At 54.9% G+C, this 21,645-nt stretch overlaps 1 protein-coding gene across 2 annotated transcripts in view; it reads left to right on the top strand.

The window, feature by feature from the left end:
- VIPR2 (vasoactive intestinal peptide receptor 2) overlaps positions 1–21,645 on the top strand; it is a 114,526-nt gene that overhangs the window by 38,754 nt on the left and 54,127 nt on the right. For both annotated transcript variants that reach the window (XM_019030582.4, XM_055347582.2), the window contains exon 4: positions 1,943–2,040. In XM_019030582.4, coding sequence (XP_018886127.1) covers positions 1,943–2,040 — 98 coding nt within the window. The remainder of the gene's footprint in view (positions 1–1,942; positions 2,041–21,645) is intronic.

Below are 21,645 nucleotides of genomic sequence, written 5' to 3'. Positions count from 1 at the left end.
CTTTGTTTTGCCTCTACCGTGTATGGGGTCTCTGCAGCTAAGAGGCCCCCAGACCCTGCTGGGGCTCTGTGTGTGAGGTGTGGGCCTTGTAGTCAGAGCCCCTGATTGGTGATGGTGTCGGGGTGCCAGTGGGCAGGGCCAGCCCTGTGGCCTTGCTGAGACCAGTCTCCCACCCCACTCCTCCCCAGTACAGCCAGTGCCTGGCCCGGCCCTCTCTCTGCCTCTCATCACTGCAGGACAAGAAGCATGCACGCACCCCACTCAAACTACTGAGTCTTCAAAGCCTTGTTTTCCCCTTCTGTAAAATGGGAACAGCAGCGCCCACCAAGTCTGTCTTGCAGGGTTGTCTTGAAATTAAAAAGTCATGGGAGTGAAAATATTTGCTAAATCCAAAGCCCCAGACCCTTCCAGTCACCCAGGCAGGGAGACAGGGGCTCCACTCTGGCTGTGCCAGGAGTGCATGGAGGGGTCCGGCCTCCTGGGCTCTGCTGTGGGGGTGATCCTAACACCATGCAGCCATGCTCAGGGCAAGGCTGGCACGGCGTTCAGTGCCTTGTTTTATTCTTACGGCTCAGACACCTTCGAGAGCTTTATCACTTACTGTTCTGTGTGGCCATCTGCTAAGGACACACACAAATACAAGGAACATTGAATTTCTGAGCTTACATATGATTTTAGTTCCGTAGGCGCAAAAGATGAGATTGCAAGGGAACAACTGCCTTGGTTTCCTACAATTAAACTGTAATTCCGCCATCCTTTCTTCCAACACCAGTGGCCAAATGGAGCCTGCCCTACTGGGTCATGGTTGGTGGTGAGGGCCTGGCCGGGAGGAGGGAAGGTGCTGTCAGGAACTGGGGCAGGCCGGGCACCCGGTCACTGTTGGTGGTGAGGGCCTGGCCGGGAGGGGGGGAGGATACTGTCAGGAACTGGGGCAGGCCGGGCACCCGGTCACCATCGGTGGCAAGGGTGCTGGCTGGGAGGAGGGAGGGTGCTGTCAGGAACTGGGCGGGGCATCCAGTCACCGTCGGTGGTGAGGGCCTGGCTGGAAGGAGGAAGGGTGCTGTCGGGAGGAGGGAGGGTGCTGTCAGGAATTGGAGCAGGTGGGGTACCCGGTCACCGTCGGTGGTGAGGGCCTGGCTGGGAGGAGGGAGGGTGTTGCTGGGAGGAGGGAGGGTGCTGTCAGGAGGAGGGAGGGTGCTGTCAGGAACTGGAGCAGGTGGGGTACCCGGTCACCGTCGGTGGTGAGGGCCTGGCTGGGAGGAGGGAGGGCATTGCTGGGAGGAGGTAGGGTGCTGTCAGGAACTGGACCGGGCACCTGGTCACCATCAGTGGCAAGGGTGCTGGCCAGGAGGAGGGAAGGTGCTGTCGGGAACTGGAGCAGGCGGGACACCTGGTCACCGTCGTGCTGTCGGGAACTGGAGCAGCGGGGCATCTGGTCACCGTCAGTGGTGAGGGTGCTGGCCGGGAGGAGGGAGGGTGCTGTCCGAAACTGGAGCAGGTGGGGTACCCAGTCACTGTCGGTGGTGAGGGCCTGGCCAGGAGGAGGGAGGGTGCTGTCAGGAACTGGGGCAGGCCGGGCACCTGGCTCCAGGATGGCCAGGGCTTGGCTGTAAATATCACTTATGGTGGCAGAACCTAACAGTCTGTTAAGAATTTTCATTCTGCCCCAAAAGAACTACACTTACAGTTGCGGTAATTACGACTTATGACACAGTGCGTTCACTCACATCTCAGGCCCCACCGGCCCCGAGAGGTGACCTGCTGGCCAGGTCACATGGACTAGGAGGCCAAGGAAGGTTTTTTGAGTGGCATTCCTGTCTCCTAGCTGACCCCTGGGTGTGGGAAGCATTTTAATAGAGCACGGGCTCAGCACGGACTAAGGTCCCTTCTAAGGCCAGTTTTCATGGACTTGCAGATAAAATATCTGAACTTCACTTTCCAGGAAACATAAGCAAAAACTGTACGAGTGACGGATGGTCAGAGACGTTCCCAGATTTCGTCGATGCCTGTGGCTACAGCGACCCAGAGGATGAGAGCAAGGTAGGCTCCTGCGCGGTGCTACGGTGGTGAGGTTCCACTTCCTAACAATGCACCAGAAGCCCCCTCCTGCCCTGCAAGAATTATGTAGATTTTTCCCCTAAATAATCCTCTGAGTACCAATGCTACTTCCTGCTTTCCAAATTAAGCGAAGTCCCTGTTTCCGTTCTGCTGCTGGCACTTGGGATTGTTTGATTGTTCCGTCATTTTGCAGGCAGGGAAAGGCCGGTTTTCTTGACCTGCTGTGTATGTGTCTGGGAGATGATGAGGAGAACCTGAGAGTGGCCCTGCCTGCCCGAAAGGTTACTTTTCAGATGGGTCCTGGAGAGCATGCCCTTTCTGCATTTGGATTTCTTGTCCCATTTAAGATTTTGCCACATTCTGGGGCATTGAGAAGTCAGTGCCATGGTTTCCTGAGCCCTGAGCCTGCAGCAGGAGATGTGATCACAATTAGGGTGTCTTTTCAACTAAGAGACCCAGCTTGTCCTCCGCCAAGAGGTGTCTGGGAGCAGGGGTCCCAGGATGAGTTGGGGACCCCCCCATCCGGGCTGCACAAACTTGCTGCAGTGATCTGGAGCTCTTGGGTGTTATGTCCACTGTGAACCCTTCTGCAGGGCTGTGATCTTTCAATAATGAGGATGTTTCTCCCGAGTGTGGGATGTGTGGCCTTAAGCTCTGCTCCGGTCCATCCGTGCAAACTTCCCCAGCTCTGCCTCAGATGGCTGCTTCTCCTGAGGGCTCACTCTCTGCTACGTCTGCCTGTGGTTTATCACCAGACAGACCTCCATCCTTGCCGGCAGCCCTGGCAGCACCGTGTGGGTGGCGGGCACCGTAGCAACCCACAGCCAGAGGTGTGTGCAGAGTGTGCTCCCTGCACAGGGCGAGGCAGGGGGCAGGGGATACATTGGAGGCTGCTCTAAGGAGCCCCGGGAAGTATCGCGCTCCCCACATGCAAATGTTCTCCTACAAGCCCACAGCATTCCGGGCGAAACCATCAGCTTGTGGGCTGATCACCTCCTGCCCTGACCCTGCTCCACCTGCCCCTCCTGGAGGTGTGGCTTCTGCCCTCTGGGCCCCCAGGGGATGGTGGCAATGCTGCCTGGCTGCCTCTTGGGAGAATGAGCCCAACTTTCTTACAGAGGCCTCCTTTGCTCACTTCTCTGAGATTCACAACTCTAAGCCAGTTCTTTCTCTGCCAAATTATTAAACCCTAGGAAAGAAAGTATCTTATACAGTAACCAATATCCCAACGATTGGAAGGTAAAACTCCTGACCCATGGTATATGGGTCATTATCACACTGCTGATAAAGATGTATCTGAGATTGGGTAATTTATAAGAAACAGAGCTTTGATGGACTCACAGTTCCGTGTGGCTGAGGAGGCCTCACAATCATGGCAGAAGGTGCAAGGCACGTCTTACATGGCAGCAGGCGAAAGAGAGAATCAGAGTCAAGCGAAAAGGGAAACCCCTTATCAAACCATCAGATCTCATGAGACCCATTCACTACCACAGGAACAGTCAGAACCGCCTTGTCGGATCTCATGACACCCATTAACTATCACAGGAACAGTCAGGGAAACCGCCTCGTCAGATCTCGTGAGACCCGTTCACTACCACAGGAACAGTCGGGGGAACCGCCTCGTCGGATCTCGTGAGACCCGTTCACTACCACAGGAACAGTCGGGGGAACCGCCTCGTCAGATCTCGTGAGACCCGTTCACTACCACAGGAACAGTCGGAACCGCCTCGTCGGATCTCGTGAGACCCGTTCACTACCACAGGAACAGTCGGAACCGCCTCGTCAGATCTCATGAGACCCGTTCACTACCACAGGAACAGTCGGGGGAACCGCCTCGTCGGATCTCGTGAGACCCGTTCACTACCACAGGAACAGTCGGGGGAACCGCCTCGTCAGATCTCGTGAGACCCGTTCACTACCACAGGAACAGTCGGGGGAACCGCCTCGTCGGATCTCGTGAGACCTGTTCACTACCACAGGAACAGTCGGGGGAACCGCCTCGTCGGATCTCGTGAGACCCGTTCACTACCACAGGAACAGTCGGGGGAACCGCCTCGTCGGATCTCGTGAGACCTGTTCACTACCACAGGAACAGTCGGAACCGCCTCGTCGGATCTCGTGAGACCCGTTCACTACCACAGGAACAGTCGGGAACTGCCTGCACGATTCAATTACCTCCCACTGGTTCCATCCCACAACACGTCGGAATTATGGGAGCTACAATTCAAGATGAGATTTGGGTGGGGACACAGGAAAACCATATCACGTGGCCAGTGGATAAGGTGGTGCTGGCTGACATTGGCAGGTGTTACTGTGAGCCCACTGTCATTGTGTTCAGTGGATAAGGTGATGCTGGCTGCCATTGGCGGGTGTTACTGTGAGCCCACTGTCATTGTGTTACTTTAGTTAGGCTTGAAAACAACTCACTGCATGGATGGAGAAGCTGAGGCTTAGGGGAGTGGTGAGGTGTGCTCCCCACTGGTGAGCAGCCACAGCCAGGCCCTGGTAGTCTGATTCCCATGCAGTCTGCTTGTTGCCATCTGGTTGGGACAGCTCCTGGTCCCACCGCCCTCCCTGAGTGGGTTGAAGGCACCTGCAGGAGCCGCCCGGCTGGGGACCACATTGACCTGTGGGCCCGTCTAAGATGCGCTGTCCCCCGTGGCATCCAGTGGAGTTGAGAGAAGACTGAGTTGAGTGTTGGGGGCCCAGCTCCGGTGCGCATGGCTGTGAGCCCTTGAGGAAGGTCCTCAGGGAGGGTCCTGGGGCGCATGGCTGCACCCAGCTCAGCCAGGGAGAAGGGGAATGTTGCGGCCTCTGTCATCACACACCATGGCTGACAGCTGGCTCTGGTGTGTGAGATCACAGCAGTGATAATACCATCTGCCCCAGGCTTCCATAGGAAATGGAGCAGCCAGGGGTCTCAGGGGCTTCTGTGGCCTGGGGGGGATTTCAAGGTCCAGATGGGATCCCTGGTGTGTTGGAGGCACCACCTCTGAGTCTTCATCTTCGTCTGCACCTAGCCAGCAGCTGTGCCTGGGAGACATTAGGACAGAGGTGCTGGTGAAGAGCAGAGACCAAGGCCCCCAGCAGCGTCACCCAGAGCCCCGTATGTGCAGGCTCCGTCGTTCATTCTCTCCTTCCTTTATTCAATAAGCATTCCCTGGGAACCTCCGTTCTGAGCCATAGCCTGGGTTATAAAGAGTGACGTGGATCTGGGAGGCAGTGACAGCCGTCGCCTGCTGTGGCAATGTCAGCCCACAGAGTCATGCCCAAGCTCCTTATCTCCTGTCTCCTCCTGGGCACACCCTGTGAGGCATCCCAGGGACACGTGGCAAGCTCTTCTGGGTCCATTGGTCCTTCATCGAGGCCTGTAAGTAAACCCTGCCTGCGTGAGCATAGTGACTCTGTGATCCCCTGATGCTTTGCTGTTTAGTCTGAAGAACTATTTTTCTTCTTAATTAAACATTTCAGAGATTCTGCAAATATTATAAGTGCATATTCACTGCTAAGGGATTAGAAAGTCAAAATATTTTAAAGTGAGAAAGCAAAGAAAAGGATGGCACAAAACCAAAATGAATAATTTTTCTTCCTGTTGCAGTTTCTGCTCGTTGAATACTTTGAATACTTGGTTGGTTTAGGGACTCGCTTCCAAGATGAAGCAACAGCACATAGCACAGGCGGCTCTGGAGGCTGCAAGCACCAGAACGGGCCCCAGGCAGCCACGGGGCGGACATGTACGGCCCTGGGCTGGCTCTGCCTGCCGGCGAGCGCAGGGCTGCCTGGGAGCTGAACTGAACAGAGTTTCTCCTGCCCGTCAGGCCCACTTGCTTCCCAGATTCACATTTTTAGTTGTGTCCTGTTTGCACAGGGCCAAAGTCTGCCCTGGGTGTTGTGTGTGCAATCATTATTGTTTATTGTTTTCAAAATTAATTAAATTCGAGAAAAAAAATTAGCCTCCACAGAAGCCACAGACTTGGCTACATGTGTGAGGGAATCAGCAGAGATGTGGGTGTGGGAGCCCCTGGGAGGAGTAAGCCACAGTTCTCGAGCACCAGCAGACTGAGGGCTCAGGATCACCAAGTGTGGGAGGCTCCCCGAGCCATGTGCTGGGGCCCAACCACCCCACCCGGCCCTGCCCTGCCCTGCCCTTCATCCCATCACAACCCTTCTGTGCTGATGGGTGGGGGCCAGGGTTCCCACTGCGTGGAAAACAGAACGGCTCAGGCAGAGGACAGGAGCGGCAGCGGCCGGGCTGGTGTGAGGCTGGGGATTCCGCTTGCCCCGGCAGGGCTCAGGCTTCCAAGAGGCCACGGAGGAGCTCCTGGGACTGATCGTGATGCGGGCTCTGGCCCAGTGGGTCTGTGTGGGGCTGAGACCCTGCCTTTCCAGCACGTTCCCAGCTGGTGCCAGTTGGAGTCAGAGCCTGGAATCCTTACCCGAGAGGCCAGAAGCCTTGGCCTCAGCAGTCCAGGCCTGAGAACCCGCCCAGCTGTCACTCACCGATGGCTGAGTGACTTTGCACAAAGCCCTGTTGCCCGCCCTATCCCACTCCTGGGATCAGACCCAGAAATCTCGGTCTGTGTGTCCCAACTGGCTACAATTGCTGCTCAGCTTCTGAAAGGTGCCTCTTCAAGCCTGTTTCTTGAAACAAGGCACTGAAAAGCACACTGTGTGTCAAAAGCCCAAAAGGAGGGGGCATTCTCCGTGGTGATTTGGATTTCATCTTGGGCACTGATGAAAGAGCACGGAGTGGGGGCCTCTCTCCTTGAGTCAGGGTCAGGCAGGGGCAAGGCAGTAGAATCGCTAAGACCTTGGGCACTCAGAGCCCTGCCGTTGCTTCTGTGGTGGAGGCAGCCAGGGCGGAGTGTGGCGTTCCCGGGAATGGCCTCAGCAGCACACCGTGGTGGGCATGCGAGGTGGCCGGCTCCCGTAAGTCTTCTGTGTCACATACTTGTTAACTCCGTTCTTACATAAAGAGCACGTCTGCTAAATTTAGCCAAGAGAACTGTTTGGCATTTCAGCCTCCCCATGCTTCAAGTGCACACATTTCTTCCATGTTACGCCACATCCCTAAAAATAAGCCTCTGCCCTCCTCCAGCACTCAGGCCACCGCGGTGACTCGTTCCCACTGATGGCAAACTTCACTCCCCAGGGCTCCCATCCCTGGTGACAAAGATCACAGCAGCTGGCACTGCAGATGCCTTTGTGGGAGGCACCATCTCATCATCCCGCCAACCCTCCTGCAACCCTGCAAGGACACACCAGCCTCCCAGGGTGCCAGGAGGAGCCTGGCAGAGACCCCCAGAGCGGCCTACCCCAAATCACCTCTGAGAGCAGCAGCTTTTCTGAAGGAAGCCTCCCCTCATGGTCCTCAGGCCCAGCAGGTGCCAAGCTCAATGCCAGCCACGAGGGCATTGGCTCATCGAGTGATGGGAACGGGGACAGCAAGGCGGCCACAGAGAGGGTGGGCTCAGCCATGGACACAGTACTGCGGAAGCATCCCGAGGTGGGCTGGGACAAGAGCTGGGCCTGTGGCTGCTGCAGGGGCCACGAGACTGACCTCAGGCAGGGGCAGAAATCTGGCCACAGGCAGAAATCATTCAGCTGTTACCTGGCACAACCAGACAGGATTATGAGCACTTTTCTGCTGTTTAGTTTTAACTTGTGCGTGTGATGCTTAATACTTTCCAAATAAATGGATGAGTCTTTTCAGGGCCAAAGGAGTTACGGGACCAGGGAAGGAGGTTAAGAAGGAAATGCACAGATACGCTGGTGCCTAGGGATGGCGATTGGGTCTCCGAGTTCTTTAAGTTCTGAAGGAATCCGCTAGGGAAGATTCTCCTAACGGGAGGGAGATGAAGGTGAAGGAATTAGAGGTCCACATGATCAGGAAGGTGGAAGGATGGAGGAGCACACCAGGATGATGTGCAGCACGGGGCAGCGGACCTGTAGGAAACACAGCGGTGCGCCAGGCGCTTCTGGGTGTGGAGCTGGCCGATGCCGGAGGAGGGGAGGTACGTGCCTGACCCAGGATGGACCATCCAAGCCAGCAGGGTCTGCACACCAGGCTCTGCTTGAAGGAGTGTGTGGCCCCAGGCAGGGGTTGAAACTCTCCGGGCCTTGATGGATAGGAGGTCTGTCTTTGGGCTTGGGCAGCCTTGGGCAGGACCCCCAGCATTGTGCTCTGGGGAAGGGTCCAGCCTCCTTGTTGCTCCCCTTAAGGGGAGGTCTGTATGTGGGCGGCAGATGTTCAGCTTGGGTACCCAGCAGCTGGCTCTTGGGCCCCACAGGTGGGTGGGGCAGGGGCGCTGGTTCTGAGAAGGTGTGCGTCCTGCAGCTTGTTGCCAGGAGCCCCCGGGGAGCCTCCAGATTATACACCACACACCACACTGGCCCCTCCAGGACACACAGCACATGCTTCAGGACTCAACATTTATGGTCCTCAGAAACAACTGTATTGAAGAAAGTGTGGAAACCCAAATTTCAGGGTTCTAGGGAGGTCTGTTAAAGACTTAAAAAAAGAGAAGGAAGAGTTTTGAAGGGATTCACCTACTGCCTGTCAGGTCGGCACCAACTGTCATGTCGATGTGATTTGGAGCCTGGATAGGAGCAGGGACTCGTGGAGACCACCGTGGGCTGGATAGCGGCCAAGGGGGCAGAACAGTAGGGCCTTGAGTCTGGGGCTTCTGGTGACACTCCTGTTCTCCCTCTTAATAGTCCTTTTGCTCTATTTTCTGCTTTTTCAAAAATAAGAATATATTGGTTTTATATTTACAAAAATCAGATTTTAAGTACTAAAAAAACCACTTAAATTTATACGAGCTTTGCCTTTGAACCCCAGACTTTGTCAGTACAAAGAGGAAACTCAGTTGTCACATTCTCTCTGCTGTATCTTTCTTAGCAGCTGTTTTGAAGTTAGTTGCAAGAACAGGGCCAGGTTCCCCGACTGTGAGCCCTGTCACCGGCTGTGAGCATTTGCCCGGCCCTCACACTGGGTGTGTGCAGCACACAGTCACTTGAGGGTGGGTTGCACACATGCCTTTTCACCCCTTAAATGTTAGGAATCCCCTAAAAGCAGGGCTGGTCTCTTAAATCTCTTCAGTAGTGTCATCAAATTTAGGAAATGTCCCATTTTCACTAGTGCTGTCATATGATTTGCTGTCTCGGCTCCGATTTCACAGACTCCGGGCCAGGATAGCACGCTGTGTGTGGTTGTGGTGGCTCCCCGGCTTTAATCTGGAACTCTCCCTAGCCCCTCTCTGTCTTTGTGGCCGTGATGCCCTCAGAGACCTCAGCCCTCTCATTTCACGAAGTGGCTTTGCTGGGGTCTGTCTGATGTCTCCTTGGGACTAGGTTCAGGAGATCTGCCAGGCACATGTTTTAAAGCAAAGTACAAATATTTGCTAGCAAAGCAAAGGCCCCTACTTCCTAGGTCAGTTGCCTTTTTTAATCCTAAACTCTATGCATGAACTAGGTCTCAATGGGATAAAAAGCTCCAAATGTCTCTGTTTTTATACTTCAGAAATGTCATGTTTGGATTTTAAACGAAAATAAGTTCTCCCTCTAACTTGGACACACCATAAAGGAAACACGTGGCTTAAAATAAGGTGTGTGGCATGGCATGGAGTCGCACTGATTACGGGCTGTCTGCCTCACAGCCGTGTACACGCAGGATCTTCCTCTTTAAAACGTCGCCACCAGAGCCGGATGCCACCCTGCAAAGAAGCTGCAAAATCACACTGCAGTTATCACCGCAGGCTCACTTGGGGTAACAGCAGTGCACACTCTTCTCTGGGAAACCAGCCCTTATTCAGAGGAGGAACAGGAGGCCACTCAAGGATGTCTCTGCTGCTCCCCCAGGGAGAGCGGTGCCTATGCATGTGGCCATGGCCTGGGCCTCCCAGCAGCTCTGGTTCCTGAGTGCCAGCCCTGGCTGACGGGTCAGGGGCTCCAAGGGCTCCTGAGGGCTGAGCTTAGCTAGTGGCTGATGTCAGAAGCAGCCATGGGCTCAACCTTCCTTGGGCCTTGGGCACTCTCTGGCCTGTGTCTAAATGATGTCCCCGTTCCTCAGACAGCAAGATTTAAGGGGCAAGATTCCACATGCTCATCAGAGACCCCATGGCCTCTTCCTCTGCTGAGTCTGGAAGTGAAGCCACAGGTTTCACATCCCAGATGGCAGAGGCGAGGCCCTGGCTCCCCTGGGGATGGAGCAGAGGGGAGGAGCCTCCCCTGTGGAGAATCAGACCAGGGCTGCAGTGAGAGACCATCCCCTCTTCTGCATCTCTCCTCTTGGGGCCTCTTAAATGATTTGGAAATCATTCCCCTAAAAATTGAGCCTTTCCTTGAGAGGTCAAGGCGGACTTTCCCATCACAGATGTGAGCCTGTTCCCCATCCTACCCTTCAGCTTCCTGCTCCCTTTCCATCACCCAGACATGACCACCAGCCCTGAAAGAGGGAGTCACGAGGGGCACCCGTCAGCACTGGGCATGGGGTGGCCGCTGTCCAGGAGACTCAGGGACACTGCGGGGCCTCTCCCATCTCCAGACCCAGGGACGCTGCAGGGCCTCTCCCCTGTCTGGACCCAGGGACGCTGCGGGGTCTCCCATCTCCGGACCCAGGGACGCTGCGGGGTCTCCCATGTCCGGACCCAGGGACGCTGTGGGGCCTCCCATCTCCGAACCCAGGGATGCTGTGGGGTCTTCCATGTCTGGACCCAGGGACGCTGTGGGCACCTGCTTGTTGTGGGTGGAACAGCTCCTCGTTCCCATCTCGGATCCTGAGCCCAGCGCTGCTCTGCACTGACAGACTCCAGGGGAGTTTTCAGCCCAGGGAAGTGGTTATTTTTGTGAGAAATAAGACCATTTTAAAAAATCTCCCCTGAGCGAGTTGGAGAGGCTCCTCACTTCCGGCAGTGAGAGTGAGCTCCAGCCACACCCGCCAGCACCCTCGAAAGTAAGCGTGGAGCCGTGGTGTCTGCCCTGACTTCTACTAAAGGATGCTTCTTAAAACACGGTTGGCCTGAGTTTCCCATTTCCCTGAAGGATGACCTCTGAGAAGATGGACGAGACCAGCCTCCTGTGTTGACGTTTTCAGTCTCAACCTAAGGAAAAGTAAATGAGCACACAAAGCTCTCAAAGTCTACAGTGTTTTTAAAAATATAATGACGTTTACCTCTCACCTTCCTCCAGTAACTGCCAGTGTCCTGAGGAAATGTCTTCTGCCCCCACCAGCCCCCGCAGGACCACATCTCTCAGCTTGGGAGCAGCATCTCCGCTGCTAGACGGGTTCTCTGAGTGGACGGCACCAGCGCAGAAGTGGATGGCTTGTTCCACCTGCCTTGACTCCCCCAGGTCACCCACTCTCCCCGGAGAGGCTGCACACTCACATGCATGTGTGGGTAACAACAGTCACAGCCTTGCTCCCAACGCCTGAGTCTTGAGAGCAGAAGGGAGGCTGCTCTTGCTGGCAGCTCCACGCTGCTGCCCGGCACCAGGCCCATGAGACACCCAAGGCCCAGGACTCTGAGACACTGAGCCACAGTCCTTCCAAGCAGAAAGCCACGTTGCAAACACTGACCACCTCCCTCTGGCAGACACACAAATCTCTGAGAACAGCCAAACCCGGGAGGCGGAGCTTGCAGCGAGCCGAGATCGCACCACTGCACTCCAGCCTGGGCAACAGAGCGAGACTCTGTCTCAAAAAAAAAAAGAAAAGAAAACAGCCTCCTGCCAAAAAGCATCCCGAAATTGCCCATGGAAGGAGGTTATTTTGGTGATCTGGTTCAAGTTATTTTGATGCCAGAGGCTGTGCAATTTGGAATGAGTCAAGACTCTTCAGTTTAAAATGGGAAAGGAAATGACTATTTGAAGATAAATATCTCAAAGGGCAGTGCCAGACCAGAACCCAGAACCCCTCCTCACCCTGTCATCTTGAGGAGAAAATCCCAGAGGAGAGGATAAATGGGGTACTCAGGTCACTGTCTCCTCCTCCTGACCTCAGATTAGAACATGGTGGCTGGGCCCGTCTGGAGGGACAGGGTAACACCTGCTCCTGTCACACCTGGTGCCCTCAGCTTCATGAGCGTCAGATTCGCCGATTTCGCTCCGGGCCCCAGCCGTCCATTGCTGTGTCCTTTTGCTTAAAACGGGCTCAGCCTGCAGAGTCCACAGCTCAGGCGGAGGTGGGCAGGCTGTGCAGGTGGGAAGCCCTCACGTCAGCCTCTGACTCTGTCTTCACAGGAAAGCCCTGGGAGGTTCTCAACTCCGTTTTCGGAGGGACTAACCGCTGCCCAGGAGTTCAGCGGCATAATCTTGGCTCACTGCAACCTCCGCCTCCCAGGTTCAAGCGATTCTCGTGCCTCAGCCTCCAGAGTAGCTGGGACTACAGACGTGCGCCACCAGCCTGGCCAATTTTTGTATTTTTAGTAGAGACTCCTGGCCTCAGGCGATCTGCCCGCCTCAGCCTCCCAAAGTGTTGGGATTACAGGCATGAGCCCCTGCCCCTGGCCCAGGTGGATTTTCTAACTGCGGTTGCTCAGGCCCGTGGAAGGACAGGTCCAGGCCCAGCTGACTGGGAAGCAGCCTTCAGGGCCAGGCAGGCTCCCAGCCGCAGCTCTGAGTATTCCAGCCTCCTCCTGTGGCACCGACCAGTGCTCGCGTCCCGGGAACCACAGGAGGAGGCCAGGCAGGTCTCATGGCCCCTCGTTCCCCCACTGCTGATGCTGATGGGGGAACGGGACTGTGTGAGGAGTGACGTGCAGGGCGGGGCTTTCCCTGGGCCCCCTGCGAGGCAGGCATGTGCAAAGGAGGCAAGGAGGGCTGCAGTTGTGGGATTACACAACCTTTCACATCCCTTCCGTTATAAAAATTCCTTTCATCATCATATCACACCAAATGGCATAAATTATTGAGCGTTCACAGAGCACCTGGCACCATGCTGAACTCTGCAAGGACTAGCTCATTCAGTCCCCCAGCCATCCATGGGATAAGGCGCTGCATGACCACACTTTACCATACAGGGACACGGCTCAGAAGGGGCAGCCGCAGACTCATCCATGAGCAGGGGATTCCCACGAGCAGTCGAGACATCAGCGCTTATCTTCTGCTTCATGCGCAAAAGCCCTCTATTAACCTCACTTGTGTTGCTCCAGTTCCGTAAACCACAATTCGATGCTTCTACGGAGCTCCTGGGGCAAAGTAGGTTCCCAAGGAATCCAGGCTTTACCGGTTTGGTAAAATGGTCACAGGAAGTGGCCTCTGTGTGTGATCACAGCGTGTCTGTGCTGAGGTCACCAGAGATTGTGATGGTCACAAGAGGTGGCCCCTGTGCGTGGTCCCAGCGTGTCTGTGCTGAGGTCACCAGGGATCGTGATGGTCGCAGGAGGTGGCCCCTGTGCGTGATCCCAGCGTGTCTGTGCTGAGGTCACCGGGGATTGTGATAGTCACAAGAGGTGGCCCCTGTGCGTGATCCCAGTGTGTCTCTGCTGAGGTCACCGGGGATTGTGATGGTCACAAGAGGTGGCCCCTGTGCGTGATCCCAGTGTGTCTCTGCTGAGGGCACCGGGGATTGTGATGGTCATAAGAGGTGGCCCCTGTGCGTGGTCCCAGCGTGTCTGTGCCGAGGTCAGCGGGGATTGCAATGGTCGCAGGAGGTGGCCCCTGTGTGTGGTCCCAGCGTGTCTGTGCTGAGGTCACCGGGAATTGTCATAGTCACAAGAGGTGGCCCCTGTGCGTGATCCCAGTGTGTCTCTGCTGAGGGCACCGGGGATTGTGATGGTCATAAGAGGTGGCCCCTGTGCGTGGTCCCAGCGTGTCTGTGCTGAGGTCACCGGGGATTGTGATGGTCACAAGAGGTGGCCCCTGTGTGTGGTCCCAGCGTGTCTGTACTGAGGTCACTAGGGATTGTGATGGTCACAAGAGGTGGCCCCTGTGCATGGTCCCAGCGTGTCTGTGCTGAGGTCACCAGGGATAGTGATGGTCGCAGGAGGTGGCCCCTGTGCGTGATCCCAGCGTGTCTGTGCTGAGGTCACCGGGGATTGTGATAGTCACAAGAGGTGGCCCCTGTGCGTGATCCCAGTGTGTCTCTGCTGAGGTCACCGGGGATTGTGATGGTCACAAGAGGTGGCCCCTGTGCGTGGGTCCCAGCGTGTCTGTGCCAAGGTCAGCGGGGATTGCAATGGTCGCAGGAGGTGGCCCCTGTGTGTGGTCCCAGCGTGTCTGTGCTGAGGTCACCGGGGATTGTGATAGTCACAAGAGGTGGCCCCTGTGCGTGATCCCAGCGTGTCTCTGCTGAGGGCACCGGGGATTGTGATGGTCATAAGAGGTGGCCCCTGTGCGTGGTCCCAGCGTGTCTGTGCTGAGGTCACCGGGGATTGTGATGGTCACAAGAGGTGGCCCCTGTGTGTGGTCCCAGCGTGTCTGTACTGAGGTCACTAGGGATTGTGATGGTCACAAGAGGTGGCCCCTGTGCATGGTCCCAGCGTGTCTGTGCTGAGGTCACCAGGGATCATGATGGTCGCAGGAGGTGGCCCCTGTGCGTGATCCCAGCGTGTCTGTGCTGAGGTCACCGGGGATTGTGATAGTCACAAGAGGTGGCCCCTGTGCGTGATCCCAGTGTGTCTCTGCTGAGGTCACCGGGGATTGTGATGGTCACAAGAGGTGGCCCCTGTGCGTGGGTCCTAGCGTGTCTGTGCCGAGGTCAGCGGGGATTGCAGTGGTCGCAGGAGGTGGCCCCTGTGTGTGGTCCCAGCGTGTCTGTGCTGAGGTCACCGGGGATTGTGATAGTCACAAGAGGTGGCCCCTGTGCGTGATCCCAGTGTGTCTCTGCTGAGGGCACCGGGGATTGTGATGGTCATAAGAGGTGGCCCCTGTGCGTGGTCCCAGCGTGTCTGTGCTGAGGTCACCGGGGATTGTGATGGTCACAAGAGGTGGCCCCTGTGTGTGGTCCCAGCATGTCTGTACTGAGGTCACTAGGGATTGTGATGGTCACAAGAGGTGGCCCCTGTGCATGGTCCCAGCATGTCTGTGCTAAGTGTCTCCTTTGGTGCCTGCCTTGCTTTTGATTTGCCATCCCCTTTCATCCACAGTAATTTTTTAAGTCCTGATTTGCTCTTCTTTTCTCTCCACGTGTAACTTCTCCCTTCCCCACAGTGATCCTTGCTAATCACAGCATCTTCTAGATGTGGAATGCCTTGTTCTCACAGAAATGCTGCCTCCTCCTGTCATCCTGTATGCAGTGTACAGCCAGTGAGGTATTAGTTGTTAGGGTCCCGTGCACTTTTTGTGACATTGGGACAGGTTTTTGTTGTTGTTGTTGTTGTTTTACAGGTGGAGAAACCTGAGTTATAAAGCATGTAAAGACTTGTCTCAGGTTTCCTTGCTGACAGAAATCACTAATATGTATTGAACATCTAGCATGTGCTAATAATATTAGTTATAATGATAATAATAGTTGTTGTTAGGGGCTGACTGTGTTCTAAGCACTTTACATGAAATTCTAAATTTAATGCGCAACACTGCCAGACAGGAACTATTCCCATTCCACAGATGAGGAGCCGAGGCCTGAGGCTATTCCCATTCCACAGATGAGGAGCCGAGGCCTGAGGCTATTCCCATTCCACAGATGAGGAGCCGAGGCCTGAGGCTATTCCCATTCCACAGATGAGGAGCCGAGGCCTGAGGCTATTCCCATTCCACAGATGAGGAGCCGAGGCCTGAGGCTATTCCCATTCCACAGATGAGGAACCGAGGCCTGAGGCACTGGGATTGTTCTCCCAGCAGCGTTTCCAGGCTGTGACCAGAGTAGCTGAATGGACTCCAGAGCTCACTGCTTTCACTCCGTGGTGCAGGCCGTGCCGCCACCGCTGTGTGATTCCCTCTCCAGCTCAGACAGTGGCTTCTCCAAGAAATCCTACTCAGGTCAGGGCTTAGTCCAACTTGGGAGACACTGTCCTGTGCACTTGCTCGCTGTGATGTGAATAACGTGGTAGGACTGTCCTGACTCCTTGCAGGTGTATAGGTGTGCTGCAGCAGGTGTGCAGGTGTACAGCTGTGCTGCAGCTTGTGTGTGGTATACGGTTGTGCTGCGGTGGGTGTGCAGATGTTCAGGTGTACTGCCGCAGGTGTACAGGTGTGCTGCAGCATGTGTGCGGATGAACAGCTGTGCTGCAGCTTGTGTGTGGTGTACAGGTGTGCTGCGGCAGGTGTGCAGGTGTACTGCCACAGGTGTACAGTTGTGCAGGTAGGCTGCAGCAGTTGTGCAGGTGTACAGGTATGCTACAGCAGGTGTGCAGATATACAGGTGTGCTGCAGCATGAGTGTGGTGTACAGGTGTGCTGCAGTGGGTGTGCGGGTGTTCAGGTGTACTGCCGCAGGTGTGTGGCTGTGCTGCAGCATGAGTGTGGTGTACAGGTGTGCTGCAGTGGGTGTGCGGGTGTTCAGGTGTACTGCCACAGGTGTGTGGCTGTGCTGCAGCATGTGTGTGGATGTACCAGTGTGCTGCTGCAGATGCTGGCTCCTCTGTAGGTTCTCTCAGGATTGGGCAACAGTCAAGGCTGATGGATGCTGTGCTCTAGTAGGTAGAGGAAGAACCATTCTTGACTGTCAGAAGACCCTAAGGCTCATTGCCGGCTTCCCCTGTAAAAGACCCTCAGGCTCAGTGCCTTCAGGGGTCGGGTGAGCACCGATTGGGGCCCCCAGCCAGCCACAGGACTTCCTGCAGCCTGGATTATGGGGGCAGCAGGGAGAGGATAGGGAATGCCCCCACTTGGGTATTGTTTGTTTGGGAAGCAGTATCTCACTATCAGGATCCTGTGTGTTGTTTGCTGGGGAAGCCGTATCTCACTATCCGAGTCCTGGATATTGTTTGTTGGGGAAGCTGTATCTCACTATCTGAGTCCTGGGTATTGTTTGTTGGGGAAGCCGTATCTCACTATCCAAGTCCTGGGTATTGTTTGTTGGGGAAGCCGTATCTCACTATCAGAATCCTGGCAGAGTGTGGTTATTGTTTGTTGGGGAAGTCGTATCTCACTATGAGGATCCTGTGTATTGTTTGTTGGGGAAGCTGTATCTCACTATCAGAGTCCTGGGTATTGTTTGTTGGAGAAGCTGTATCTCACTATCAGAATCCTGGCAGAGTGTAGTTATTGTTTGTTGGGAAGCCGTATCTCACTGTCAGAGTCCTGGGTATTGTTTGTTTGGGAAGCCGTATCTCACTATCCAAGTCCTGGGTATTGTTTGTTGGGGAAGCCATATCTCACTATCCGAGTCCTGGGTATTGTTTGTTGGGGAAGCCGTATCTCACTATCCGAGTCCTGGGTATTGTTTGTTGGGAAGCCGTATCTCACTATCTGAGTCCTGGGTATTATTTGTTGGGAAGCCGTATCTCACTATCAGAGTCCTGGCAGAGTGTGGTTATTGTTTGTTGGGAAGCCATATCTCACTATCAGGATCCTCGGTATTGTTGGTTGGGAAGACGTATCTCACTATGGGGATCCTGGCAGAGTGTGGTTTTCTTCACGTGAGGACATGTGAGTCTACTCTAGACCATTTGAGGTAAGAGCTGATGTTTTATTCACAGAACCTGAAGACAACCTGCTGGTGTCACAACCAGCCTCCAAGATGCACTTTTGCTGCTTCAGAGAATTGTGTCACTTCCATGTTTATTACATGGGTATCAGCTACTCACTGAGGAGTCATGGCTTTGTGCCATCCTACGGGGTGGGAAGCAAGCACCGTGAGCCAAGGGTCCTGGGCCAGGCGCTCGGAGGCAGGCAGAACTCAGACCCAGCAGGACCAGCTCCTGGGCACAACACCTGGCCATGGAGAATCAGCGCAGCTGTCACACCCAGGTGGCCCATGTAAAGAGGAAGAGCATCCCTGGAAAGAAACTTCACATTTGACATCCCCCGGGTTGAGAGCTTCTCTCTCACCTTCCTGAACACTCAGCAGAACCATGCAGGCCCCAGCCTCAGCCCTTCCTGGGGGCAAACCCATGTGGCAGGTCTCAGCCATGCAGCCATGGTGCAGGATCCAGGCTGTCACAGCTTTTGCTTTGGGAAGGCCTTTTCAGCTTACCTCAGATTCCGGGATGTTACAGTCCCCCGCGTGGGTCAGAACAGGGCACCTCCCCACAACCCAGCTCAGCACGGTCTGATTTTCATAGGACTCCATGGTCAAAACAAGTCAAGATCATGTCTGTGCTTTACCTTGCTGTTGGAAAAACAGTTCTCACTGGAAGACGCATTCTTAAGATGGAACCACCCCAGGCGTCCCTGAGTTCTCCACTAGACTTAGCAGCTCCTGCTTTTTCAAGTTAATTGACTTTTTAGAGCAGTTTTATGGTGACATAAAAATTAAGCAGAAAGTACAGGGGATTCTCGTGCAGTCCGCACTGCCCAGTGCCTCTTATTAACATGTTTTCTTAATGTGGTGCATTTGTTACAACTGATGGCTTTGGTATAATATTGACCCCTTGTTGTTAACTGAAGTCCCTGGTTTACTTAGGGTTCACTCCTGGTGGTTTGCATTCTGTGGGTTTGGACAAATGCCTAATGACAAGGACCCGCCATCACAGCATCGCGCGGGTCGTCCTCCCTGACCTGAAACTCTCCTGTGCTCCGCCTCTTCGTCCCTCCTTCCCCAGCCCCTGGCAACTGCCGATCTTTGCCCTGGCTCCATAGTCCTGCCTTTCCAGAATGTCTTGGGTTGGAATCCTGCAGCATGTGGCCTTTTCAGATGGAATCACCAGTTACTCCTAACGAAAAAAAAAAACTGAAACAAAAGAGTAACCCTGGATTCTCGTGGTGGGAGACTTCCTCCAGTGAGACGGTGTCATGGGATTCGATCCTGGCGTCAGCTTCAGCGTGACAGCCGTGTCCTTAAACTCACCATGAGGCCGGGCGCGGTGGCTCATGCCTGTAATCCCAGCACTTTGGAGGCCAAGGCGGGTGGATCACCTGAGGTCAGGAGTTCGAGACCAGCCTGACCAACATGGTGCAACCCTGTCTGTACTAAAAATACAAAAATTAGCTGGGCGTGGTGGCACGTGCCTGTAGTTCCAGCTACTCAGGAGGCTGAGGCAAAAGAATCCCTTGAACCCGGGAGGCAGAGGTTGCAGTAAACTAAGATCTCACCACTGCACTCCAGCCTGGGTGACAGAGCGAGGCTCCGTCTCAAAAAACAAAACAAAACCCTCCACCCGCCTCATCCGTGTCGTGGGAACGGAGCAGTGAGACTCAATCTGGTGCCTTCACAGGGTTGTTGCCATAACTGCATGAATTCGTTTTGTAAATTGCAAAATGCTGCACCATCATGATGATGGTCCTGACAGTCTCCTAAGTGGAGTGACTTGTAGAATCTGATGCTTCACACCAGGATATTTGCCACAGGATAGATCCTCAAAGTAAATGTCCTCAAAGGATATTTTGCCAGTAACTTGAAAGAAGAAAAATTCAGCTTGCTAATGCTTTTACACAGTGCAGTGTTCTCATCCTGAATCTTGAAACAGCACCTCCGTTTTTGGAAGAAGCTTCCATGGGCCATGATGCCCTTGGAAAAGATTGCAGTGGCATCTTGGAGAACATTTCCCACAAAAATAGGTTGTGGTTTCTGACGGTGTCTAAAACATTTGAGAAGCAAAAGGAAGCTCCAGCCTTCGACTTCTAAGGCAAAAACAGGCACCTCCTACCTCTGAGACTGGCAACTGGTGGCCTCCAGTGAGGGGTGGAGTCCATGCCCCGAAATCCTCCCTTTCCCCCACTCTGCGCCAGCACCAGGCAGAGGCCCCCCAACAGGCCCACATGCTCCGGGGACCCATAAGAGGTGCAGACAAACCCTGCACTTTCTGCAGCGTGAGGCCACGCCACCAGGGGCCCTGCAGACACTGACCAGGGACTGACCTTGCCTGCCATTGCACAGGCATAGTGCCCTGAATCCCGTGCCCGGCGCCCTCTCTGCAGGAGCCTGAAGCCTGGCAGAGGGAACAGGGGACACATTGTGCCACTCTGGGAGGAAGAGGCCAAGGGAGGGTGCTGTCACTCGGCATGAAATGCTGCGCCAGGGGCCCCCACGTCCTGTCTCCTGCCTCACGCTGTTCCTGTCTCACCTGGTGGCACTGCCCTCCAGCGTGCCCAGCCGCCTGCCCCATCACTCGCTATTTCCCTTCACCCACTAAGTGCTCCCAGGGTTCCTGCCCTGAGCACTCTCATCCTCCCGCCCACGCCTCGTACGGTCCTGCCAAGAGTCCACTGCAGAACTCAGAGGCATGGCCCTTGCCCCTCTGGCCTGGTGCGCGTTGGTCTTGTTTACTAAGGACCGGACAGAAGCTGTCTGAGTACCGATGCGGCTTTGCCTTCTGCACCCCACAGCACCCTGTGCAAAGTGGCATTGGTTAAGACGTTCATCATTACACAAAGGGTCTGGAAGAAGCAGTTTCCCAGACGGAGATGTATGTGATGGGGGCTGAAGTGGGCTGGGAAGCTGAGACTTTGTCAGAGCCCATCCAGCAAGGGCACATCTGCTCAGGGGTAAAGAAGGCTTCTATCTGAGGGTTTCCTGAGAATGTTCACATGCACCAGCCCAGACACTGCCTGCAGCAGACGCAGGCTCCAGCATGGCCAGCCATAGAGTCAGGAGCCCCCTGGCCTAGCCCAAGGCTTGCTTCAAGTTTGCCTGAGGCCTGCAGTTAGGGACACAGTTCACACTGTGATGCAGTGCAGACACCTCACAAAACCACAGGTTCTCTTCCAAATGTTGCTTGTCACCCACCAAACTGCATACCTCCTGGATGGGTTATGAATGGAGTGACAGTAAACGTGTCCACCAGACCTGGCTTCTCTCGAGAGATTGCCCATGCACTCGAGAGAGTGCATGATTGCCCGGGACAGCAGGTGAGAAGCAGGCCTGGCCCGGCTAGTGGGTACTGGCTGCCCGGGCTGTGGCTCCGGTGGCTCGCTGCCTGGAAAGCTGTTGAACCCGCGTGCTGTGTGAAGGACTCTGCTATGGTCACTCCAGGGCAGATATTTATGGAAAGGTGGAGCTGGAAGGGACTTAGACACCTCCTTGACCAACACACTCATCTAGGGATGAGGAAACTGCTCCCAGAAGGGGAACTACCTGAGGTCACTGCTTTAGGGAAGAAAGTGGGCTGGGCGCCCATTGAGATTCCTCGCAAATGGGACTGGAACAGAAGCGCTTTCTCCATCATGGCCATAAGGTTCCGGATGAAGCTGGGGGAGACTCCCTCACCCAGACAAAGATGAAGGGAAGAGGCTCTGCAGAGCAGTGGGGCGGGCTTGGGATCCTTGCCGAGTGAGTGTCAAGGCTGCTCCGGGGTGGACAATGGAATTAGTGTGTGTGACAGGCAGGTGGAGTCAGGACAGGGGCAGGTAGGACAGGTGAGACCAGGGACAGGCAGGGATAGGTGGTTCAGGAAGACTTGGGGGTGTGGCCACCAAGATCCAGTATTAGAACACTGAAGCTCTTGCCCTTCTGTTCTATTCTTGAAGCCAACCACAACTGAAACAAATATGATATAACACCATGTGTAATTACATGAGGATGATGGTTAGCCTCATTTGCATGTAATTA

This window comes from Gorilla gorilla, chromosome 6 (genome assembly GCF_029281585.2).
Source record: "Gorilla gorilla gorilla isolate KB3781 chromosome 6, NHGRI_mGorGor1-v2.1_pri, whole genome shotgun sequence".
NCBI lineage: Eukaryota > Metazoa > Chordata > Mammalia > Primates > Hominidae > Gorilla > Gorilla gorilla.
Note: the sequence above shows the minus strand (reverse complement) of the source record. Positions and strands in the feature narration are given on the sequence as shown.